This window comes from Microcebus murinus, chromosome 2, assembly GCF_040939455.1.
Source record: "Microcebus murinus isolate Inina chromosome 2, M.murinus_Inina_mat1.0, whole genome shotgun sequence".
In the NCBI taxonomy this organism is placed as follows: Eukaryota; Metazoa; Chordata; class Mammalia; order Primates; family Cheirogaleidae; genus Microcebus; species Microcebus murinus.
In genome coordinates, this window is record NC_134105.1 from 34,504,402 (window position 1) to 34,527,360 (window position 22,959).

At 39.5% G+C, this 22,959-nt stretch overlaps 1 protein-coding gene across 10 annotated transcripts in view; it reads left to right on the top strand.

The window, feature by feature from the left end:
• Positions 1-22,959, top strand: part of MAST2 (microtubule associated serine/threonine kinase 2) — a 200,525-nt gene that overhangs the window by 120,207 nt on the left and 57,359 nt on the right. For all 10 annotated transcript variants that reach the window (XM_012776047.3, XM_075997883.1, XM_075997864.1 and 7 more), the window contains one exon: positions 13,604-13,695. In XM_012776047.3, coding sequence (XP_012631501.2) covers positions 13,604-13,695 — 92 coding nt within the window. The remainder of the gene's footprint in view (positions 1-13,603; positions 13,696-22,959) is intronic.

Genomic DNA, 22,959 nt, shown 5'->3' on the forward strand with positions numbered 1-22,959 from the left:
AATAAATTGTACAGAAGACTAGACAAAGGAAAGGGGGAGGGCTTGGGCTGTAAATCATGTGAAGGTAACTAGGAATTATTTTGTAGATAAGGATTGTTTAGTAAGATTTGTTGTACAGACTCAAGTCAGTGCCATCTCACTGATGAAAGTTGTTCCTAGTGATTAAGAGTCTTCCTGGTATATGAGAAGGAAATAATTTTACACATGGAAATTTATATTACTTTTACAAAAGGGAAATTCAGGCTGGACATGGTGGCTCATGCCTGTAATCCCAGCACTTTGGGAAGATTGCTTGAGGCCAGGAGTTCCAGAGCAGCTTGGATAACATAGGGAGACCCTGTCTCCAGACACACACACACACACACACACACACACACACACACACACACACACACACACACACACACACACAGCTGGGTATGGTGGCACGTGTCTGTAGTCCAAGCTACTCTGGAGGTTGGGCTGGAAGGATCACTTGAGATCAGGCATTTGAGGCTGCAGTGAACTATGATTGTGGCATTGTACCCCAGCTTGAACAACAGAGTGAACTCTATCTTAAAAATAAAAAAGAAACAAAGAAAAGGTAATTTATACCCTGCTATTGGGAGGTGGGGGTGAGTGGGAGGGGTAATGAGGTATCAGAGAGTTTGCCATTTCTCAAATGCCTTCAGCTAAAATGGTCCTTATGCCAAAATGGCATATTTTGGGGTAACGTATTCTGATCCTCTTCAGAAGGATTCAGGCTGGGCGCGGTGGCTCACGCCTGTAATCCTAGCATTCTGGGAGGCCTAGGCGGGTGTATTGGCTTGAGGTCAGGAGTTTGAAACCAGCCTGAGCAAGAGCGAGACCCCGTCTCTACTATAAATAGAAATTAATTGGCCAACTAATATATATAGAAAAAATTAGCTGGGCATGGTGGCGCATGCCTATAGTCACAGCTACTTGCGAGGCTGACGCGGAAGGATCACTTGAGCCAGGAGTTTGAGGTTGCCGTGAGCTAGGCTGACGCCACGGCACTCACTCTAGCCTGGGCAACAAAGTGAGACTCTGTCTCAAAAAAAAAAAAAAAAATAATAATAATAATTCAGTGTCAGGATATGGAAGCCAATCAGTCCCTAATTTGTTCCTGGAGAACAAAGAGAAGGCTCCAGAGAGAAGGAAACTCTTGAGCTGAGAAATGAAGAATTAACATATATTTGTCAGGTAGATATTTAGGACGAGGGTATTTAAGTAGAAGCCATAGCGTGTGCAAGAGAGTGGAGGCATAATGGCATAGCCTTGTTTAGTATTGGGACGTAAAGTATGTGGATGGTAGATTTGTGGTGTCATGATGGTGGGAGGACAAATTAGCAGGGGGCTATATCATCAAGGGTGAATGTCATGCTGATAACTAATATAGATATTTATTTCTTTGGCTGTGGCAGTTGTTGGAGGATTTTAAACAGGATTGATGGGATCATTTGATAGCTTTCTTTAAACATTTGAATCATGGTTGTACCAATTAAAATGCAGAATAATCACCACTATCACATTATTGCTTTCTGCAGATCCCTCTCCTTCCTGTTCACTTTACATGTGTGTAAGCCACACACATTTTAAATTTAATATTTGTCAAAGTACTATGTGGACATAATTTCAAGTCAGTTCTTTAAGGCTTATGAAATAATCTAGAAACTCTCTTACCCTATTCTTACCATTCTTGATTTCTGTTTATAACTTTTTATATTTCTGAGGATAATAATTATCTCACTTCTTCATTGCTTTATATTCTATGTAGCAATCCACAATTTTTCATCAGAGCTGCAAAAGGCTTTTCAGTATGTTACATTAGATGATTTAATCTAATCTAACCCCTCCATCCTCTGTTAGACATTACTTCTGGAGCCTTCTCTTCTTTAGCTCCAAACTAGACTGATTATTTTCTAGTTGTCTTGCAGAGTTGCCATCATGGCATTCCCAGTAACTCTTTCCTGTGGGTTTTGTATTCCCCAGATCTTCTGTCTTTCTCTTCCTCTTGGTTTAATCTTTCATTTCAGTGAAATATGGACACTCAGATTCTTAACAGCCTCCTGTACTCCTGTGCCACTGAATACCTGTGTGAATATATGTTGTTTGAGTTCTCTTCCCTTATACTTTGGGAGGCTGAGGCAGGAGGATTGCTTGAGGCCAGGAGTTTGAGACTAGCCTAAGCAAGAGCGAGACCCCCATCTCTACAAAAAAAACCAAAAACAAAACACAGAAAAAATAGCCAGCCACAGTGGCACACACACACCTATAGTCCTAGTTACTCTGGGAGGCTGAGGCAGAGGGATCTCTTGAGCTCAGGAGTTTGAAGTTGCAGTGAACTATGATGCACTCTACCTAGGGTGCCAGGGAGACCAAAAAAACCCAAAATTACAAACCATACAAAGAAATAGTCCACCAAAAGTGAAAATCAATAGATCAAAGAAAGAAAATTGGGCCCCTAAGAGCTTTAGAAAGTAGCCTTATAAAGACTATAAAAAAAGTATATTTAAAATGATTAAAAATATAAAAGAAGGAAACAAAAATGAGAGAAAAAAGACATCTATTTAATAAAAAAGACTAAATATATTTGAAAATGCCAATTAGAATTCAAGCAATGAAATAGATTGTGTCATTGAAATTGAAAATTGAACAGTCATGTTAAATGATAGAGCTGTGGGCAAGATAGTAAAATTGTTATCAGGAGTATAAGACGGAGAGATATAAAATATGAATGAGAGTAAGAAATATAGAAGATACAATAAGAAATGGGTAGAGACAATATTTGTTGAGATAATGACTGAGACCTTCCAGAATTGATTAGAAACAAAAAAGTTTCTTGAAGCATGATGAGTCTATACCATAATAAATAAAAGTAAATCTCTATTTAGATACATTGCAATAAAACTAGAGATCCATAAAAACAAAGAGAATGTCTTAAAAGGAACTAGATAAAGATCCCTCAAAAACCCCCAAAACCTAAAAGAGCACAACAAGAAAGTTCACTCAAGAAAATTAAAAGTACACATGCACACAGAAATTTGTACACAGTTGTTCATATTGTTACAGCCTTACCAGGTTCATTGCCCATTGCTCAAGAGGAAGCCAATACACTGAGACAGCAGGGGTCACAGCAGAGAAAGAGTTTAATATAACAGGCGCCACGGGAGGAGAGAGGATGAAGTTCTCAAATCAATCTCCCCAACAATTTGGGAGAAAGGGTTTTAAAAGACAGTTTGGCCAACCTGTGGCCTAAAGGCCACACGTGGCCCTCCAGACCCCCAAGTGCGGCCCCTTCACCAAATCCGTACTTCACAGAACAAACCCCTTTATTAAAAGGCTTTCTTCTATAAAATTTGGATTTAGTCAAAAGGCACCACTCAAGGATCTGGAAGGCAACATGTGGCCCCAAGGCCGCAGGTTCCTTACCCCTGGCTGGGTTCAAGGCAGAGCCATAGGGATATAGAAATTGTCTTCTTTGGTGACTGAATCACTTGGATCAGCCTTTCTACTGGAATGCAAGACCTGGAAGATACCTCAAAACTAGCCTTAGGTTTCACAACAGTAATGTTATCTATGGGAACAAGGAAGAAAGCTAAGACTCTTTATGAATAGTCAGCTGTATGACCGCTGAGTAGTAAGCAATTAACAGGAAAGGAAGCTAGGGAATAATGGCTGGTTTTGTGTGTGTGTGTGTGTGTATTTCCCTTTCCACAGTTCCCACCTTGTGGCCTTTTATTAATTTTATATAAGGGTGGTTTCAGTAGCAGCAGCAGCATCTGTTATAACCAAAAAGTAGGGGCAACCCAAATGTTCATTGATTTATGAATGGATAAACAATTGTGATATGAAATATTGATGCATGCTACAACATAGATGAATCTTGAAAACATACGCTAGGTGAAATAAACCAGACACAAAAGGCCACATAATGTTTGCTTCCATTTCTATGAAATGTCCAAAATAGGTGAATACCTAGAGACAGAAAGTGGTTAGTGTAGGGCAGACAGGGAGAGTAGGATGAGGAGTGGCTGCTAATGGGTACAAGGTTTCTTTTGGGAGTGATGAAAATGTTCTGTAATCAATGATGATAGTTGCACAAAACTACTGGGAAAGAAGTATTAGGTACAGAGAGACTTTGGGATGTTTTTCAGAAAGAAAGAAGAAAGGCCGGGTACTGTGGCTCACGCCTGTAATCCTAGCACTATGAGAGGCCAAGGAGAAAGGGTCACTTGAGGTCAGGAGTTAAAGACCAGCCTGAGCAAGAGTGAGACCCTTATCTCTACTAAAAATAGAAAAAAATTAGCCAGGTGTGGTGGCACACACCTGTGCTCTCAGCTACTTGGGAGGCTGAAGCAGGAGGATTGCTTGAACCCAGGAGTTTGAGGTTGTAGTGAGCTATGATGACGCCACTTCACTCTACTTAGGGTGACAGAGTGAGACTGTTGCAAAAAAAAAAAAAAAAAAAAAGAAAGTTGTGAGATTCAAGCGGGAATGTTAAGCAAAGAAATTGGAAAATATGTGAATAAATCCAAACAAGTATTTTATAAGACAATAATAATAATTACTGATTTAGCAATATAAAAGTAAGATAGACCTGAAATACTAGATCACAGTAACACGTAAATTGAAAGAGGAATGGAAGGATTGGAGTTAAAGCCTTCTAAGATCTTTTTATTTTATTCAGAAAGATGGCTCAGATGCTGGTTACTTTAGACTTTGTTAAGACAAGAATGCCTGATAATAATAACTGCTTTAATAATAACTACTTTAGGGGAAAATAGGAAATAAAACAGCATGTAATTTCCAGACCAATGAGGCAGAGGTTAAAAAAGACTTGCTTAATTCAAGGAGGGCTACTGCCAGCCTTGGAAGAAAACTTTGGTTTAGAGCGAAGGCCTATTTCGTAGTTCCTCTGCTGCCTGATGCCCTTGGGAAATTCTGCCTGCCATTCTCTGTGGGAATGGCTCCATTTGTTCAGCATACACTTACTGAGAACCTGCTGCACTCTAGGCACCATTTCTAGGTAATTGGGATACCTCTTAGAGTTTGCAGAAGAAAGAGAGACAATAAACTTAATTATATAGTATCTTAGAAGGTGATAAATACTATTGGGGAAAAAACGGTGAGTAAAGGGAATCAGGGGAGCAGGGTATTGGGAAGGTGACATTTGAGTAAAGTCTTGAAGGAGTGAGGGATTTTTACCATTGCGTAGCTGGGAGAAGAGCGTTCCAGGTAAAGGGAACAATTAACGCAGTGGTCCTAGTAGCTAGATGTGTCTTTGTGAAATTAGCAGCCTATTGGAAGAAGGAGAGGAGTGAAATCATCCGATTTGTGCTTTGAAAGAATCACTGTGGCTAGGATTTGGTAGCTGGTGCTGAGAGAAAACCCTTGATTGCATCCTTGCCCTGGGATTGTACCAGTGGCAACTGTCACTCAATGGGACAGAGACCATTCTGTGACTTCTTGCTCAACTTTATGTCTTTCTCCTGTTACTCTAATCTTAAAAAAATGTAGAAAAAAAGAAGAAGAAAAAAAAGAAAGAATCACTGTGGCTTGCTTCTTTAAGAATAGATTTGGGGTAGGAGACAAGGGTAAACCAGAGAGACTAGTTAGCCAAGTATTCAAAATAATGTGGGCAAGAGGTAAATAATGTATTCTTAATAATAATATAATGGATAAGTAACAATAATATCTCCCTTTATTGGTGAGAAAATGTAACCGGCTCTATGAACCTCTGTGTGTTTTTTGTAACTCTCTCCTTTAACTAACTACATGAACCTTGGAGTTATTTCTCAGAAGTGATGGACTTGAATAACTCTTGGCCTCAAATGATCCTTCTGCCTTGGCCTCCCAAAATGCTGGGGTTACAGGTGTGAGCCACCACACCCAGCCTGAAATAATAGATTTTGTACAAGACAAAGGAGTTGAGATTCTGAAGGCGCCAGGGCAGACCTCCTGTAGTCAAGATTCACCATCTCCCACAACCTGCCCCCAAAGCTTGTAGCCCTTGTGAGATACACCACCACCTGCCCCAAGGCATGTGGCTCCTCCCTTAAAAGCCCATGATATATCTTAGTCCTGGAGAGGGATTTTAGGCAGTTTCTCCTGTTCTTCCAATAAGACATCTATTAAAAATTCCTTTCTTCGTTGGCGATCCTCATTGTCTCAACAATTGGATCTTTGTGCAACGAGCAGCTGGATCTAGACCAAAATCCCCTTGTGGTTTTGGCTACGAGAACATGTCTTTTCTCCCACTCTCACTTCTCAGTCTTAACTGGGACATCATTTTGATTGTTACTCTGAAATAGCATCTGGAAGTACTTGACCTTAACTGGCTTCACTTTCTTCTCTATATTGTTTACACTTAAGAGACAGAAGTGGTCTTTTCTCAATCTGAATTGTAAAAGAAAGTAGCCAAGTGCTAGCCAGTCACCAAGTGCTCAAGCTCCTTGGAGCAGCTAGACATCTTGATTTGGAGGGATATTAGAAAGGCCTAAAGTATCTATAACTAGGCATCCTACCTCATACCCTTCGTTGCTTCAAGCTGGGAAGCAGGTTTCCTAACTAAGTTTACAGTGTCATTCACAGGCGGTCAGATTTTCTCAGTGCCTACTTGTTATTGCAGCGAGGGATTTTTGAAGGCTGGGAACTAGCTACTCTCCAAATATGGCCACGATTCAACAGTGTTGCAAAGAATGCATGGTGTGCCTTAGCCCTTGTTCCCACTATTCACTGAGGTGACCATGGTGAGGCATGTGAGAAAATGAAATATCAGGTCTCACTCTGAGTGACTAAGTGACCGGGAGCATTTAACCCCAGTGTTTGCAGCAGGCAGTGGAGCATCAGCTTAGGAGCTTCCAGGTTTACCTCCCCTCAGCCAATAGTTAGTGTGCCTGACTCTGTAAACATCCAATACTTTCATCATACAGGGATGAAACAATTAAGACTTGCGCTTTATCGTCTTAGGGTCCTGGGGAAATGGCCAAACCTTGTTGAAATGGAAAAATTAGCCAGTTTCTTGTTTTGGATCTCAGCTGAGTCATGGCATCTGTACCAGAGAATCTGACCTTTTTTCCCCCTGGCAGCTGTTACAATTTGCCAAGTGAGATTATGTGTACCTTTGTAAAAAGGCATGTGGCCTAGATATATGATCTTTGGTGTTTTGGTTTTAATTTTAAATTTTAAGTAAGATCATGGCAAATGAAGCTAGAATTAATTATCTGCCCTGAAGTTTCCAAGAGATTTTTACTTTCATATCCAAGGAGTTTAGATACAACTCTTTGATATACCTTACACATGCCAAGTGTACATGTATCCTCTTTATTTTAATCCTTGTAACAAATCATACTCATCCATTCATTCATTTAACAGATATTTATGGAGACTCTACCATGTGCCAGGCAGTGTTCTAGGCATTGAGGAGTGCAGCAGAAAACAAATCATACAAAAGCCCTTGCTCTCATAGAGCTTAGATTCTTTTCTTTTCTTCACACAGCAGCTCTTTATTGTAGAACAAAACGTGTCTGTCTCCATAAGTGGAGAAAGACAGACTGACTGACTGACTCACTCACTCTCTCACTTTTTTTTGAGACAGAGTCTCACTCTGTCGCCCTGACTGGAGTGCAGTGGTGTCTTCATAGTTCACTGTGACCTCAAATTCCTGGGCTCAAGTGATCCTCCTGCCTCAGCCTCCCAAGTAGCAGGAACTACACAGGTGCACACCACCATTCCTTGCTAACTTTTTTTTCTTCTATTTTTAGTAGAGACAGGGTATTGCTCTTGCTCAGGCTGGTCTTGAACTCTCGAGCTGAAGCAAGCTCAAGCAATCCTCCTGCCTCAGCCTCTAGCTTAGATTCTTATGGGAAAACAGCAAAATGAATGTGCAAAACATACACAATTGTATATATTTGGGGATTGATTTCAGGTTCCCCACAGATACCAAAATCTGCAGATGCTCAAGTCCCTTTTATAGAATAGCATAGTATTTGTATATAACATACGTCTTCTCATGTACTTTATTTTTTTTCTATGTCCACTTTTTTTTTTTTTTTTCGTTTTTATTTCAGAGTATTATGAGGGTACAAATGCTTTGGTTACATATATAGCCTTTGCACCACCCAAGTCAGAGCTACAAGTGTGGTCATCTCCCAGATAGTGTACACTGCATCCATTAGGTGGGAATTTACCCACAGTTTCTGTTTATGTCCTTTGCCTATTTTTAAATGGGGTTGTTTAATTTTTTCTTGTTAATTTTCTTAAGTTCTATATAAATTCTTGTTATCAGCCCTTTATTGGATGTGTAGCATGCAAATATTTTCTCCCATTCTGTAGTTTGTCTATTCGCTCTAATGATAGTTTCCTTGGCGGTGTGGAAGTCCCATTTATTTTTATAGTTGCTGTGATTGCTTTGAGGGTCTTCTTCATAAATCTTTTGCCTAGGCCGATGTCTATAAGAGTTTTTCCAACGTTTTCTTCTAGAATTCTTATGGTTTCATGCCTTAGGTTTAAGTTTGTTATCCATGGTGAGTTGATTTTTGTGAGAGGTGAGAGGTACGGATCCTGTTTTAGTCTTCTACATGTGGCTATCCAATTTTCCCAGCACCGTTTATTGAATAGGGATTCTTTTCCCTGTTGTATGTTTTTGTCTGCTTTGTCAAACATCAGATGGCTGTATGAGGATGGTTTTACATCTGCATTCTCAGTCTGGTTCCATTGGTCTCTGTTCTTGTGCCAGTACCATTTTCCCATGTATTTTAAATCATCTCTAGATTATTTGCAACACCTAAAATAGTGTAAATCAATGTAAATAGTCACAAAACTATATTTTTAAAATGGGTATTATTTTATTTTTTTCAAATATGTTCCTTCCACGGTTGGTTGAATACATGAATGCGGAACCTGCAGACTCCGAGGCTGACTGTGTAGTATGTTAGATGATGGTAAGTGGTAGGAGAAAAATATATTAGGAAAGGGGGACAGTTTGAGAGGGTAGTACAGTTTTAGATAGAATGATTGGGGGAAATTTGCCCTTGGGCAAGCCTCAAGGCTGTCTGGGGGGATGCTTTATATAGGCCAAGGAAATATCAGTTGTAAAAGCCCTGAGGCAGTGGCCTGCTTGGCATGTTGTAAGAAAAGAGAGAGGACATGTGGCTGGAGAGTAAACAAGAGGTGGTGGAAAAACCCAGACCAAGTGATGCCTTGGAGGTCCTTCTAAGAACGCTTTTACTCTCAGTGAGACAGGGAGAATTTTAAGCAGAAGAGTGACATGATATTATTTACATTAAAAAAAAAGATTTGTATAGCTTTATTCAGGTATGATGGAAATGTAATAGACTGTACATGTGTAAACTATACAGTTTGATGAGTTTTAATATATGTGTACATCTGTGAAACCATTTTCATAGTCATTGCACATATGACTGTGGTAATGAAGATGAAGATAATGAAAGTTTTCTCATGATTCTATAATCCATTCTCTGCCTCTAGTTGGGCAGTTGTTAATCTGCTGTCACTATAGATTAGTTAGCATTTTCTAGAATCTTATATAAATGGAATTGGATCAGTTGAACACTTTACTGCTATGAGTCCTACAGGTCAGATTTCTAAATTGTGGCAGGTCAGATATCTTAATTGTGGTCAGCCCCTGCAGGTCAAATTCAATTTTTTTTTTAGTGGCTTTATTTTTGAGAAAAATTTTTTTTTACCTCTCTCAGTGGATAGATATTTATTTCAAAATACACGGCACCCTGTTATAGTCAACACTTCAAACCTACTAGCCATTGACTTCTGGAAGCAGCATAATTTTTCATCCATGCTAATGTTCCTTACGTCACCAAGTAGTACAGTAGATAGGACAACGCAAAGATAGTTATTCATGGAAATGTGTTTACGGCAATTGCCAATTGTCATGATCTCTTCAAAAAGAATCATTTTTCGCAAAATCCAACATTTCTCTCAAAATGTGGCTTCATCTTCTATTCTTATGGTCTACAGAAGTCACAGAGAAAGTGACTGCTGCTTTTAATGGATTTTCAATCCATACCATGGTTAGTATTCTACAATTTCTGTCACAAAGTGTACAAGCATTACATTGAACTGTATCTGATACAGCTTGGTGGTTCAAGTCATTACTTGTAAATCACTGAGTCCTGTTTTAGCTACAAAATCAAGTATCATCATGGCCATGCTCTGAAAAGGGAAATAAGAGTTTTTGGTATTATAGATACTACCCATCAGCCAGCTGTTGTTTTTTGGGAAATTGTTGGTGACTGTTCTGCCCAAACTTTGTCACCTATTTTGCAATGCATAGTTCAGCATAGTTCATTTTATCTCTTAACACGTAAAACATCTAGTCTTATAAAGCAAAGAACAAGACCACGTGAAGAATTTGTTGTGATGTGTTGGACTCACATTTAGCTGAATTTATATAGTGCAATCGATTTGGAAATAATGCTTTCAATTCCCTTTCAGTGCATATATCAGAACTGTTTTCTTTTAACTAATATGATGTTTTGACTTTGGGTTTTAGTATATTTTAGTATAAATATCCAGGGACAAATGTTTCCATTGAATGCATCTGAGAGAAAAATTGTTCAGTTGATCCGTGCAATCATACAGTACAGAAACATTTTCTGTCTGGCTTCTTGCTTTCAGCAGAATTATTTTTGAAATTCATTCATGTGTGAATCCATAGTTCATTCCTTGTTATTGCTGAGTAGTATTCATTCTATTGTGTAGATATACAGTCATTCACCTGTCAGTGGACATTGGGGATAGTTTCCAGTTTTTGGCTGTCACAAGTAATTAATAGCATATAGTTAGATCCTGCTGTTTTATCCAATTTGACAATCTCTGCCTTAATCGGCTGTGTATTTAGAACATTTGTATATGTTGTTTTCTTTCTTGAGACAAGGTCTTACTCTGTTGCTCAGGCTATAGTACAGTGGCATCATCATAGCTCACTGTAACCTTCAACTCCTAGGCTCAAGTGATCCTCCTGCTTCAGCCTCCAGAGTAGCTGTTGCATGCACCACCACGCCTGACTAATTTTTAAAATTGTTTTAGAGGCAGGGACTTGCTGTGTTGCCCATGCTGGTTTATACTGTGCCCAGTGATTTCTACTTTTAAGTAGAAATTCATGATGCCAGAGAGAGTGGAGGGAGAACAGTGTAGGTATACACTCCTTGAATAAGGGAGTCAATTTGGGTAGAAACATGGTCTTTGCTATTCTTACTACAGATGGGAAAGTAGAGTATATGGATATAGATTACAAAAATATGTTGACTATATAACATAGTAAGACTATATCCCCACCTTCAGTTAAATAAAAATCAAATTTGGCAGAGATTTGGGAAGTAAAGGGTATTGGAGGTTTGATGAGAAGATGTAAATTAGTTGTCTTGGGAGAGAGTGAGCATATTACCTAGGCAAATGCAGTAAGACTGGCAGGAAATAATGAAGACCCCACTTAATGTTTGTCACCGTAAATATCAAGAGACACCAGCCAACATGATTCTGGGTTTTTCTTTAGTCACCCTTAGTTCCCAGCTGCAGTTGCAAAATAGTTGGAAAGTTGGGTTTAAAAGGGTTGGAATTTCACCAGGACTCTGGTGTCCTTGGAAGATAATAAGGTTTCAGTTAGAGATAGAATTTAAAGCAAAGTTTTAGAAAATAAATTGAGGATATAGGCAGTTGAGCTCAAGGAGGCACAGGTAAGCTTTTCTGAAAGGTCCAGGGGTAGTGGGGGATTATGTCAAGTTAGAATGGGAGGCTTGGACATTCGATGGTGACTGAGGTAATTTGGGATGTGGGCATGATTGGATTCCTCCTGATGGTTCCTTAGGAGAAGGTGGTAATCATTTCTAATCATAATCTTTCTTGAGATTACAGACAGAGACTTTCTTTCTCAATCCCTCTGGCAGTTTCTTGTCAGATTTTCAATAGCTCCTTATGACAGTCTACCAGCCCTACAGAGTCTGGCTGTGGCCTACACCATAGCTTCTATAACCTACGTCTTTTCCTGTTATTTTCCCTTACCGCCACCCACTCTTCACTGCTTTGCTATTTCTTTTTTCTTTCTTTTTTTTTTTTGTAGTATTTATTTATGGTCTTAACCGTAGTATAAGAGGACTATTAATGATAGGTAATATTTGATGACCGCTTACTTTGGGCCCCTCTGTGCATTGTCCCGAAACCACCCCTCTTCCTCCCAGCCTTCCTCCTCCTTGGGGTGGGGAGCCTGGGATGGTGGTTTAAGGGCTGGCTCAGTGACTGGCAGCTGGAAGTCTCTGACTGCTTTGCTATTTTTTGAACATACCAAATTTGTTCTTATCTCAGTTCATATCCTACCCTACCCTACCCTTCCCTTCCCTTCCCTTCCCTTCCCTTCCCTTCCCTTCCCTTCCCTTCCCTTCCCTTCCCTTCCCTTCCCTTCCCTTCCCTTCCCCTTCCCCTTCCCCTTCCCCTTCCCCTTCCCCTTCCCCTTCCCCCTCCCCCTCCCCCTCCCCCTCCCCTTCCTTTCTTTCTTTCCTTCTTCCTTTCCCCATAGCACTCACTCTTCACTCCAGTTATAAGGACAGAGATTTTCTCTTGTTCCCTGCTGCTTCCCTAGCACCTAGAACAGTGCCTGAGGCATAGTAGATGTTCAGTGACTATTTATTTGGATGACTATCAATGGTAAACTTCCCTAATGCCTTTAAAAGATAGGCTGACTTTCAAATACATTTATATAAACTATTCAGTAACAAATGTTGCATGGAATGACTTTTTATCATGATTGAGTTTTCTTCAACAACAAGAAAAGGCCTCCGGCATTACCATGTAATGCCAGTTTTATAGAAGAAATCCAGGCATGTTCTGTGAGACATGAGAATATTTTAACTCGTGTTTTTTTATTTTATAAATCAAATTTATGTAGTCATTCTTCATTAGATATTATTTAAAACATGATTGTTGGCTGGGTGAGTGGCTCACGCCTGTAATCCTAGCACTCTGGGAGGCCGGGGCAGGCGGATTGCTCGAGGTCAGGAGTTCAAAACCAGCCTGAGCAAGAGCGAGACCCCATCTCTACTATAAATAGAAAGAAATTAATTGGCCAACTAATATATATAGAAAAAATTAGCCAGGCATGGTGGCGCATGCCTGTAGTCCCAGCTACTTGGGAGGTTGAGGCAGTAGGATTGCTTGAGCTCAGGAGTGTGAGGTTGCTGTGAGCTAGGCTGATGCCACGGCACTCACTCTAGCCTGGGCAACAAAGCAAGACTCTGTCTCAAAATAAATAAATGAATAAATAAATAAATATAAAATATGATTGTTGCCTTTAGGGGAGTGCCTTGTGTTTGTTTGGAAAGCAAACCTAAACAATAGAAAAGTGCAATGGCAGTATAAGATATAATCAAGACAGTGGCAAAAGTTATTCCATGGTGGAACACAGTGAATTATTGAATCTAACTAGTACAGACAGTGATTGCTGACCCAGTTCAGTTCAAAGCAGTATACTATCCAGTATGGTGTCACTCTTTTGTTCCTTGATAGCCACTCAAGGTCTCCAGGCCCATGGTGTGGCCCTATTGTAACTGACATTTTGTTTTCATTGCAGTTGTCGGACAAGTAACCGGAAGAGCTTGATTGTGACTTCTAACACATCACCTACACTACCACGGCCACACTCACCCCTCCATGGCCACACAGGTGAGTGCCTGAAGGGTAAGAAAGGTTGAATAAATGAGTGGCCACAGATGCCTAATTTCTTTCCTACTGCCTACTTTGTGCAGTTCAGTACATTACATCATCCCTTCACTTGGCTAATGGAAGCATAGAACTCATGGGCTTCCTTTCTGTAGGAGATTGAGCTTACTTTGCTTTTGACTCTTAGCTGTTTCTTACTTGTTCTCTCAATATTCATTTTAGTTTTGTACATACCTTGGGGCCAGGTATGTATCCTGGGTCCATGGCCTCTGTTCTAACGGGTTTTAGTAGGTTATGGCTCTAGTCATCTTGGGCCATATGATGAAGGGATCATTAATATTTTGTCCTGCCATGTCCAAGGATTAGGGCTCACATAAAGGATTTTGTGTCTCGTGGGTCTCCTATTAACTTTCCCCCATTAGACTAGGAGACAAAATAAACAAGAGGGAATATTTGTGTCATGCTGTCATTGATTTCACATACTGTAATGAAAGTAAATGTCCTTAAGCATTTAGACTCTGTCCATCTGGAGTATGGGCTCCTCCAGACAGTGTAAGGACTGATTTACTTCCCTCTTACTAAGGAATATATAAAACGATGGGACTTGCATCGACTCAGGCACACTCTGCCTCCCAAGAGAGGGGCAGAAGGAAGATTTCATTTGCATTAGGCATGTCTTTTGGTCTAGACCAGGGGTCCTCAAACTTTTTAAACAGGGGGCCAGTTCACTGTCCCTCAGACTGTTGGAGGGCTGGACTGTAGTTAAAAAAAAAAAACTATGAACAAATTCCTATGCACACTGCACATATCTTATTTTGAAGTAAAAAAATAAATGGGCAGAAACACCCGCATGTGGCCCGCGGGCTATAGTTTGAGGACGCCTGGTCTAGACAATGTGTTCTTGCACACCAGGGGACCCAGCTTTGCTGAAGATGTTGCTGCTTCTATGCTGTTCATTGCTACACTGGAAGTTCTAAACTTAGGGTAACTGGAAATGGAGCAGGAATAGAACCACAGGAAGCCCTGCTTAGAGCTTGCTGCCTGGGTGTGGTAAACTGTGGATACTGTTGTCATAAGCCAGGACCTTGTCTATCTTTGGGCAATGAAAGGGGAGTATCAAAGCAGTGAAAGAGATTGACATCAAGCTAAAATAAGACAGGTCCACTCTCCTAGGGTTTTTCTCCTTGCCCACAGTTTACTGAGTCTTTGGAAGGAGGAAGTAAGGGTGCATGTGGAGTAGTTATTTGAGGGTGATTCTGAAACTGAAATTTGGCCTTGGGAGAAGGGTCTTACCTCCTTGGGCTCAGAATCTTTCAACCCTAGCTTGAGCACTAGCTGTCACATTAGAAGACATCACAAAGAGTACAGGAATCCCAGGGAATTGGAGACATACGTGACCTTAAAGCAAAGCTCTCATTGTGCTTTTTTTTTTTTTGAGACAGAGTCTTGCTTTGTTGCCCAGGCTAGAGTGAGTGCTGTGGCGTCAGCCTAGCTCACAGCAACCCTAATATCCTGGGCTCAAGCAATCCTACTGCCTCAGCCTCCCGAGTAGTTGGGACTACAGGCATGCGCCACCATGCCCGTCTAATTTTTTCTATATATATATATCTTAGTTGGCCAATTAATTTCTTTCTATTTATAGTAGAGACGGGGGTCTCACTCTTGCTCAGGCTGGTTTCGAACTCCTGACCTCGAGCAATCTGCCTGCCTCAGCCTGCCAGAGTACTAGGATTACAGGCGTGAGCCACCACGCCTGGCCTCTCATTGTGCTTAGGTACTTTCCTCCAAAAAAAATTTACTGAATTTAGCTAGATTAGCTCAAATAGCATATCTTACCCTAGAACTTTGTAAAAAAAAAAAAAAAAAAGCATACATCTGACATGGCCTTTTCCTTATATAGAAATAAATTTAGCAAGTCTAGACCTTGTATATAATTTCACAGCTGTAATGTGAGTACTGGGCAATAATGAACTACTGGCTTCTCTTCTCTGAGAGGATTATTTCTCTATTTAGATTCCTGGCAGTTAGAGTTTAGAACTAAATCTTCCCTACTTAAGTGGCTTTGATTGAGAATAAATACCACCTGGCCTTTTCAGCCTGCCTGTGTCTATGGACTCTGGCTTTGAGTTAATTTGTATAACATGCTTAGTACTTCATAAATGTTAGTATCATCTTCATCATCTCTGCAGAAAATCCATAGTGGAAGAAGTTATGTAAAAGCTGAATCCATGGCATAGACTTTACTTACCCAGCTGTCGAGAAAGGCAGCACTAATTATTCAGTACCGCTCAAACATGACATTAGATTATATCCTCAAATCTTATACATGGTGAAATTTGCATACACAGGTGACCCTTTAACTTCACATTTAAGTCTTGAATCTGTTGAATGAGTCCTGTTAATTTTTTTTTTTTATTTCAGCATATTATGGGGGTACAGATTTTAAGGTTTCAATAAATGCCCATTTCCCCCCCTCCCCCCACAAGTCTGAGTCTCCAGCATGACCATCCCCCAGATGGTGCACATCTCACTCATTATATATGTATATACCCTCCCCCCTGCCCAATACCCTATTACTGCAGTACCTATGTGACCACTTAGGTGCTGTTCAGTTAATACCAATTTGCTGATGAGTATATGTGGTGCTTGTTTTTCCATTCTTGGGAAACTTCACTTAATAGTACGGGTTCCAGCTCTAACCAGGAAAATATAAGATGTGCTATATCACCATTGTTTCTTAGAGCTGAATAGTACTCCATGGTATACATATACCACATTTTATTAATCCATTCTTGGATTGATGGGCACTTGGGCTGTTTCCACAGCCTTGCAATTATGAATTGTGCTGCTATAAACATTCGAGTGCAGGTGTCCTTTTTGTAGAGTGTCATTGGATCTTTTGGGTAGATGCCCAGCAATGGGATTGCTGGATCAAATGGTAGATTCACTTGTATCACTTTAAGGTATCTCCATATTGCTTTCCACAGAGGTTGAACTAATTTGCAGTCCCACCAGCAGTGTAGGAGTATAGAATTTTTTTATTTCCATCTTGATTTCTTCATTTATGAAGTAATCATTTAGTAGGAGGTTGTTTAATTTCCACATTTTGTGTAGAAATGTGTGTTTCTGTTAGGGTTGATTTCTACTTTTATTCCACTGTGATCTGAGAAGGTACATGGTATGATTTCTATTTTTTTAAATTTCTTGAGATTTACTTTGTGTCCTAGGATATGGTCAATCTTAGAGAATGTCCTGTGAGCTGATGAGAAGAACGTATATTCAGTGGATTGTGGGTAGAATGTCCTGTAGATGTCAGTCAGACCCAGTTGTTCTAAGGTTTTGTTTAAGTCCATTATTTCTTTTTTTTTTTTTTTTTTTTTTTTTTTTGAGACAGAGTCTCGCTTTGTTGTCCAGGCTAGAGTGAGTGCCGTGGCGTCAGCCTAGCTCACAGCAACCTCAAACTCCTGGGCTCGAGCGATCCTTCTGCCTCAGCCTCCCGAGTAGCTGGGACTACAGGCATGCGCCACCATGCCCGGCTAATTTTTTATATATATATCAGTTGGCCAATTAATTTCTTTCTATTTATAGTAGAGACGGGGTCTCGCTCTTGCTCAGGCTGGTTTCGAACTCCTGACCTTGAGCAATCCGCCCGCCTCGGCCTCCCAAGAGCTAGGATTACAGGCGTGAGCCACCGCGCCCGGCTATTATTTCTTTATTAATTTTCTGTTTGGAGGATCTGTCTTGTGCTGTCAGTGGGGTGTTGAAATCTCCAGTGATTATGGAGTTGCTATTAATCCATTTGCTTAGATCCAGTAAGGTTTGCTTTATGAATCTGGGTGCACCTAAGTTGGGTGCATATATATTTAAAATTGTTATCTCTTCTTGTTGAAGTGTGCCCTTCACCATTATATAATGACCCTCTTTGTCTTTCACTACTTTTGTTGCTTTTAAGAGTCCTGTTAATTTGATAGGAGGTTTGTTTATTCCATACAGTTCAATTTAGTATTAAATACCTACTATATATAAGTAGATTATTAGATACCTGTTACATATAAGTAGGTTACAGCTTTAGTAAGATCAGTTCAGTAGGCACTTAGCCATTCTGGAAACGATACTTCCTAGTTTATTTTTTTAATTAATAAACTTTATTTTTTAGTATAATTTTAGGTTCACATCATAATGGAGGAAGGTGCAAAGATATACCTTGTACCCCCGCCTCCTGCTACCCTCACTCATGCAGTCTCCCCATTATCAATATTCTCTACCAGAATGGTACATTTGTTATGATTGACACATTGCTACCTAGTTAGTAGTTTATATATTATTGGTGGTATACATTCTATGTATTTGGACAAATTTATAATGACATGTATTCACCATTATAGTATCATATAGAGTATTTTCACTGCTCTAAAAGTTGTCTGTGTTCTGTCATCTATCTCTCCCTATCTCTCCTTGACCCCTGGCATTGACCCCTTGCACTGATCTTTTTATTGTCTCCGTAGTTTTGCCTTTTCCAGAATGTCATATAGTTATATAGTTGGAATCATACGGTATATAATCTTTTTGGATTGACTTGTTTCACTTAGTAATAGGTATTTAAGTTTCCTCCATGTTTTTTCATGGCTTGATAGTGCATTTCTTTTTAGCAGTGAATAATATTTTATTGTCTGTTTATACCACAGTTTATCCACTCACCTACTGAAGGATCTCTTGGTTGCTTTCAAGTTTTTTGTTTGTTTGTTTGTTTTTCTTCCCTTTCCTATAGCTGGGGAATCAAGTTTTGTCAATTGTGAATAAAGCTGTTGTGGTCCATTTCATGTAGATTATAAAATATGTGGGTATAGAGTTATTCATAATATATTAGTAATTTGTCTTCTCTCTTTTTTCCTTAGGTAGTCTAGCCAGAGGCTTATCTTACTGATCTTTTCAAACAACCAGCTTTTGGTTTTGTTGATTTTTCTCTATTGATTTTCTGTTTTCAATTTTATTGATTTCTTTCCTAGTTTTGTATAGATGTTAGTTATACTCTAAGTGTCCGCCTTAAGAAACTAGTTAATTTATGGTACTGTTGGGTTCAACTATGTTCTTGTAATTTTTCCACTTGCTGGGTCTGTTCATTTCTGATAGAAGGGTATTAAAGTCTCCAGCTATAATAGGGGATTCATGTATTACTCTTTTCAGTTTTGTAAGTTTTGCCTTATATATTTTTATGCTTTGCTGTTAGGCATCTACACATTAAGTAATGTTAGGTCTTCTTGGAGAATGGACCCTTTTATCATTATATAAGGCCCCCTTTATCCTTGATAACTTTACTTGCTCTGATTACTTACTTACTTTTGATTTGTGTTAGCATGGTATATCTTTCTCCATTCTTTACTTTTAATCTATATATGTGTTTATATTTAAAGTGGGTTTCTTGTAGACAACATTATAGTTGGGTCTTAGTTTTTTTGATCCACTCTGACAACCTCTTGTCTTTTTGGGGGGCAGGGGGAGAGGGCCAGAGTCTCCCTCCATAGCCCTCGGTTGAGTACAGTGATGTCAGCTTAGCTCACAGCAACCTCAAACTCCTGGGTTCAAGCAATCCTCCTACCTCAGCCTCCTGAGTAGCAGGGACTATAGGCACATGTCACCATACCTGGCTGATTTTTTATCTTCTTAATTTTTTGTAGAAATGGAGTCCTCACTATGTTGCACAGGCTAGAATTTCTGTTTTTTAACTGGTATCTTTAGACTATTGATGTTTAAGACGATTATTGATACAGTTGGATTAATATCTACCATATGTTTTACCTTTTTTTAATTCTTTGTTTCTAATTTGTGTCTTCCATGTTTTTCTTTTTTTGTGGTTTTTGTTTTTTTGGGGTTTGTTTGTTTGTTTGTTTATTTTTTTTTAATTTTTTTTTTTTTTTTTTTTTTGAGACAGAGTCTCGCTTTGTTGCCCGGGCTAGAGTGAGTGCCGTGGCGTCAGCCTAGCTCACAGCAACCTCAAACTCCTGGGCTCGAGTGATCCTTCTGCCTCAGCCTCCCGGGTAGCTGGGACTACAGGCATGCGCCACCATGCCCGGCTAATTTTATATATATATATATATATATATATCAGTTGGCCAATTAATTTCTTTCTATTTATAGTAGAGACGGGGTCTCGCTCAGGCTGGTTTTGAACTGACCTCGAGCAATCCGCCCGCCTCGGCCTCCCAAGAGCTAGGATTACAGGCGTGAGCCACAGCGCCCGGCTGTTTGTTTGTTTTTGAGACAGAGTCTCACTTCTCTTGCCTAGGCTAGAGTGCTGTGGCATCAGCTTTAGCTCACAGCAACCTCAAACTCCTGGGCTCAAGCAATCCTTCTGACTCAGCCTCCCGAGTAGCTGGGACTACAGGCATGCGTGCCACCATGCCTGGCTAATTTATTTTTTTATATATATATATATATATATATGTTTTTTTTTTTAAGTTGGCCAATTAATTTCTTTCTATTTATAGTAGAGACAGGATCTCACTCTTGCTCAGGCTGGTCTTGAACTCCTGACCTTGAGCGATCTTCCCGCTTTGGCCTCCCACAATATAAGGATTACAGGTGCACCTGGCCTTTTTGTGGTTTTAATGGGGCATTTTATGTTATTTCATTTTCTTTCATTTCTTAGCATACCAGTTATACTTTTTTTAAAATGGTTGCCCTAGAGTTTTGCAACATAAATTTACAAAGTAAAGTTGACCCTTGAACATTGTGGGGGTTGGGATGCTAACTTCCATACAGTCAAAGATCTGGATATAAATATTCTCCAAAACTTAACTATTGATAGCCTACTTACTGTTGACCAGGAGCCTTACCAGTAACATAAACAGTTTATTAACATGTTTTGTATATGTATTATAGACTGTTTAGTTACAATAAAGAGTCAGGTAAAGGAAAGAAAATGTTATGAAGAAATGCATAGGAAGAGAAAATGTATTTGCTATTTAAGTGGAAGTGAGTCATTATAAAGGTATTCATCCTTATCATCTTTACAGTGAGAACATGGGTGAGAGAGGGGGTTTGGTCTTGCTGTCTCAGTAGTGGCAAGGTTGAAGAGGTGGAGGAAGAGAAAGCAGGTGAGGTAGGCACACTCACTGTAACTTTTATTGAGAAAAATCTGCATATAAGTGAACCCATGCAGTTCAAACCTGTGTTCAAGGGTCAACTATAATTCAGATCCACCTGCATATGCATATATGTGTGTATGTATATATATATTAATATAATCAAATATATTGTTGCTATTATAGGTTGAGCATCCCAAATTCAAAAATCTGAAATCTGAGATGCTTCAAATTTTGAAACTTTTTGAGTGCCAACATAAGGCTCAAAAGAAATGCTCACTGGAAAATTTAGGATTTTCAGGTTTGGGATGCTTAACCAGAAGGCATAATGGAAATATTCCAAAATCTGGAAAAATTCAAAATCTGAAACACTTTGGTCGCAAGCATTTCAGATAAGGGATACTCAACCTGTATAATTTTGAACAAACTGTTATCTGTTAGGTGAATTAAGAATAAGAAAAATAGAAGTTTTTATTTTACCTACTCTGATACATTCTTTCTTTATATAGAGCTCAATTTCTCACCTATATAATTTTCTACCTCTCTGGACAACTTATTTTAACATTTCTTGCAAGACAGTTATACTGGTATCAAATTCCCTCATATTTTGTTTGAGAATATCTTTACTTCTCCTTTACTTTTGAAGGATAATTTCGCAGAAAACAAAATTTTAGGCTGGTCAGGTTTTTTTTTCTCTACATTTTTAATGTTTCACTTCACTGTTTTCTTGCTTGTGTAGTTCCTTAGGACAATTTGGATATAATTCTTGTCTTTTTTCTGTAGGTAAGGGTTTTTTCCCTCTGGCTTCTTTTAAGATTTTTCCTTTATGTTTGATTTTCAGTGATTTGAATACGATATGCTTAGGTGTAGTTTTTAAGAAAATTTATCCTACTTGGTGTTTTCTGAACTCCCTGAACCTGTGGCTTGGTGTCTGGTGTTAATTTGGGGAAATTTTCAATCATTATTGTTTCACATAATTCTTCTGTTTCTTTCTCTTTTTCTTCTCCTTGTATTTCTGTCACCTGTATATTATACCTTTTTTAGTTGTCCCACAGTTCTTTAATATTCCATTCATTTTTTTCAGTCCTTTTTTTCCTTTTCTTTTTTTTTTTTTCTGGCATATTATGGGGGTACAGATTTTAAGGTTTCAATAAATGCCCTCCCCCCGCCCCACAATTCTGAGTCTCCAGCATTCCTTTGCTTTTCTGTTTTGGAAGTTTCTATTGTCATATCCTCAAGCTCACAGATTCTTTCCTCAGCCATGTCCAGTCTACTAATGAGCCCATCAAAGGCTTTCTTCAGTTTTGTTACATGTTTTTTTTTTTTTTTTTTGAGACAGAGTCTCGCTTTGTTGTCCAGGCTAGAGTGAGTGCCGTGGCGTCAGCCTAGCTCACAGCAACCTCAAACTCCTGGGGTCGAGCGATTCTTCTGCCTCAGCCTCCCGAGTAGCTGGGACTACAGGCATGCGCCACCATGCCCGGCTAATTTTTTATATATATATATCAGTTGGCCAATTAATTTCTTTCTATTTATAGTAGAGACGAGGTCTCACTCTTGCTCAGGCTGGTTTTGAACTTCTGACCTTGAGCAATCCGCCTGCCTCGGCCTTCCAGAGAGCTAGGATTACAGGCGTGAGCCACCGTGCCCGGCTTGTTACATGTTTTTGATCTCCAGCATTTTCTTTTGATTCTTTCCTAGAATTACCATCTCTCTGCTTACATTATCCATCTATTCTTGTGTATTTTCTACTTTTTTCATTAATGCTTTTAGCATAATTAATCATAATTTTTAAAAATTTGTCTGTTAATTCTAACATTCCTACCATGTCTGATTCTGGTTCTGATGCCTGCTCTACCTCTTCAAACTCTATTTGTTTGCCTTTTTGTATGCTTTGTAACTTTTTGTTGAAAAGTGGACATTATGTACCGGGTAAAAATAACTGCAGTAAGTAGGCCTTCAGTGAGGTGGTGGTAAGGCATGGAGGAGGGGAAACATTCTGTAGTCCTGTGAGTAGGTCTCTTTGGTGAGCCTGTGTTGGGCTGTGAACTTCACTGTGCTTCTCATCCCCACCCCGGTACCCCCTCATTGGGTGGGACAGGAAGGCTGTAAGTGGCTAGAGTTGGGTATTCCCCTTCATCTAGGTAGGGTAGGCCCTGTTAAAACCCCAGCATGTTAAGCAGTAATA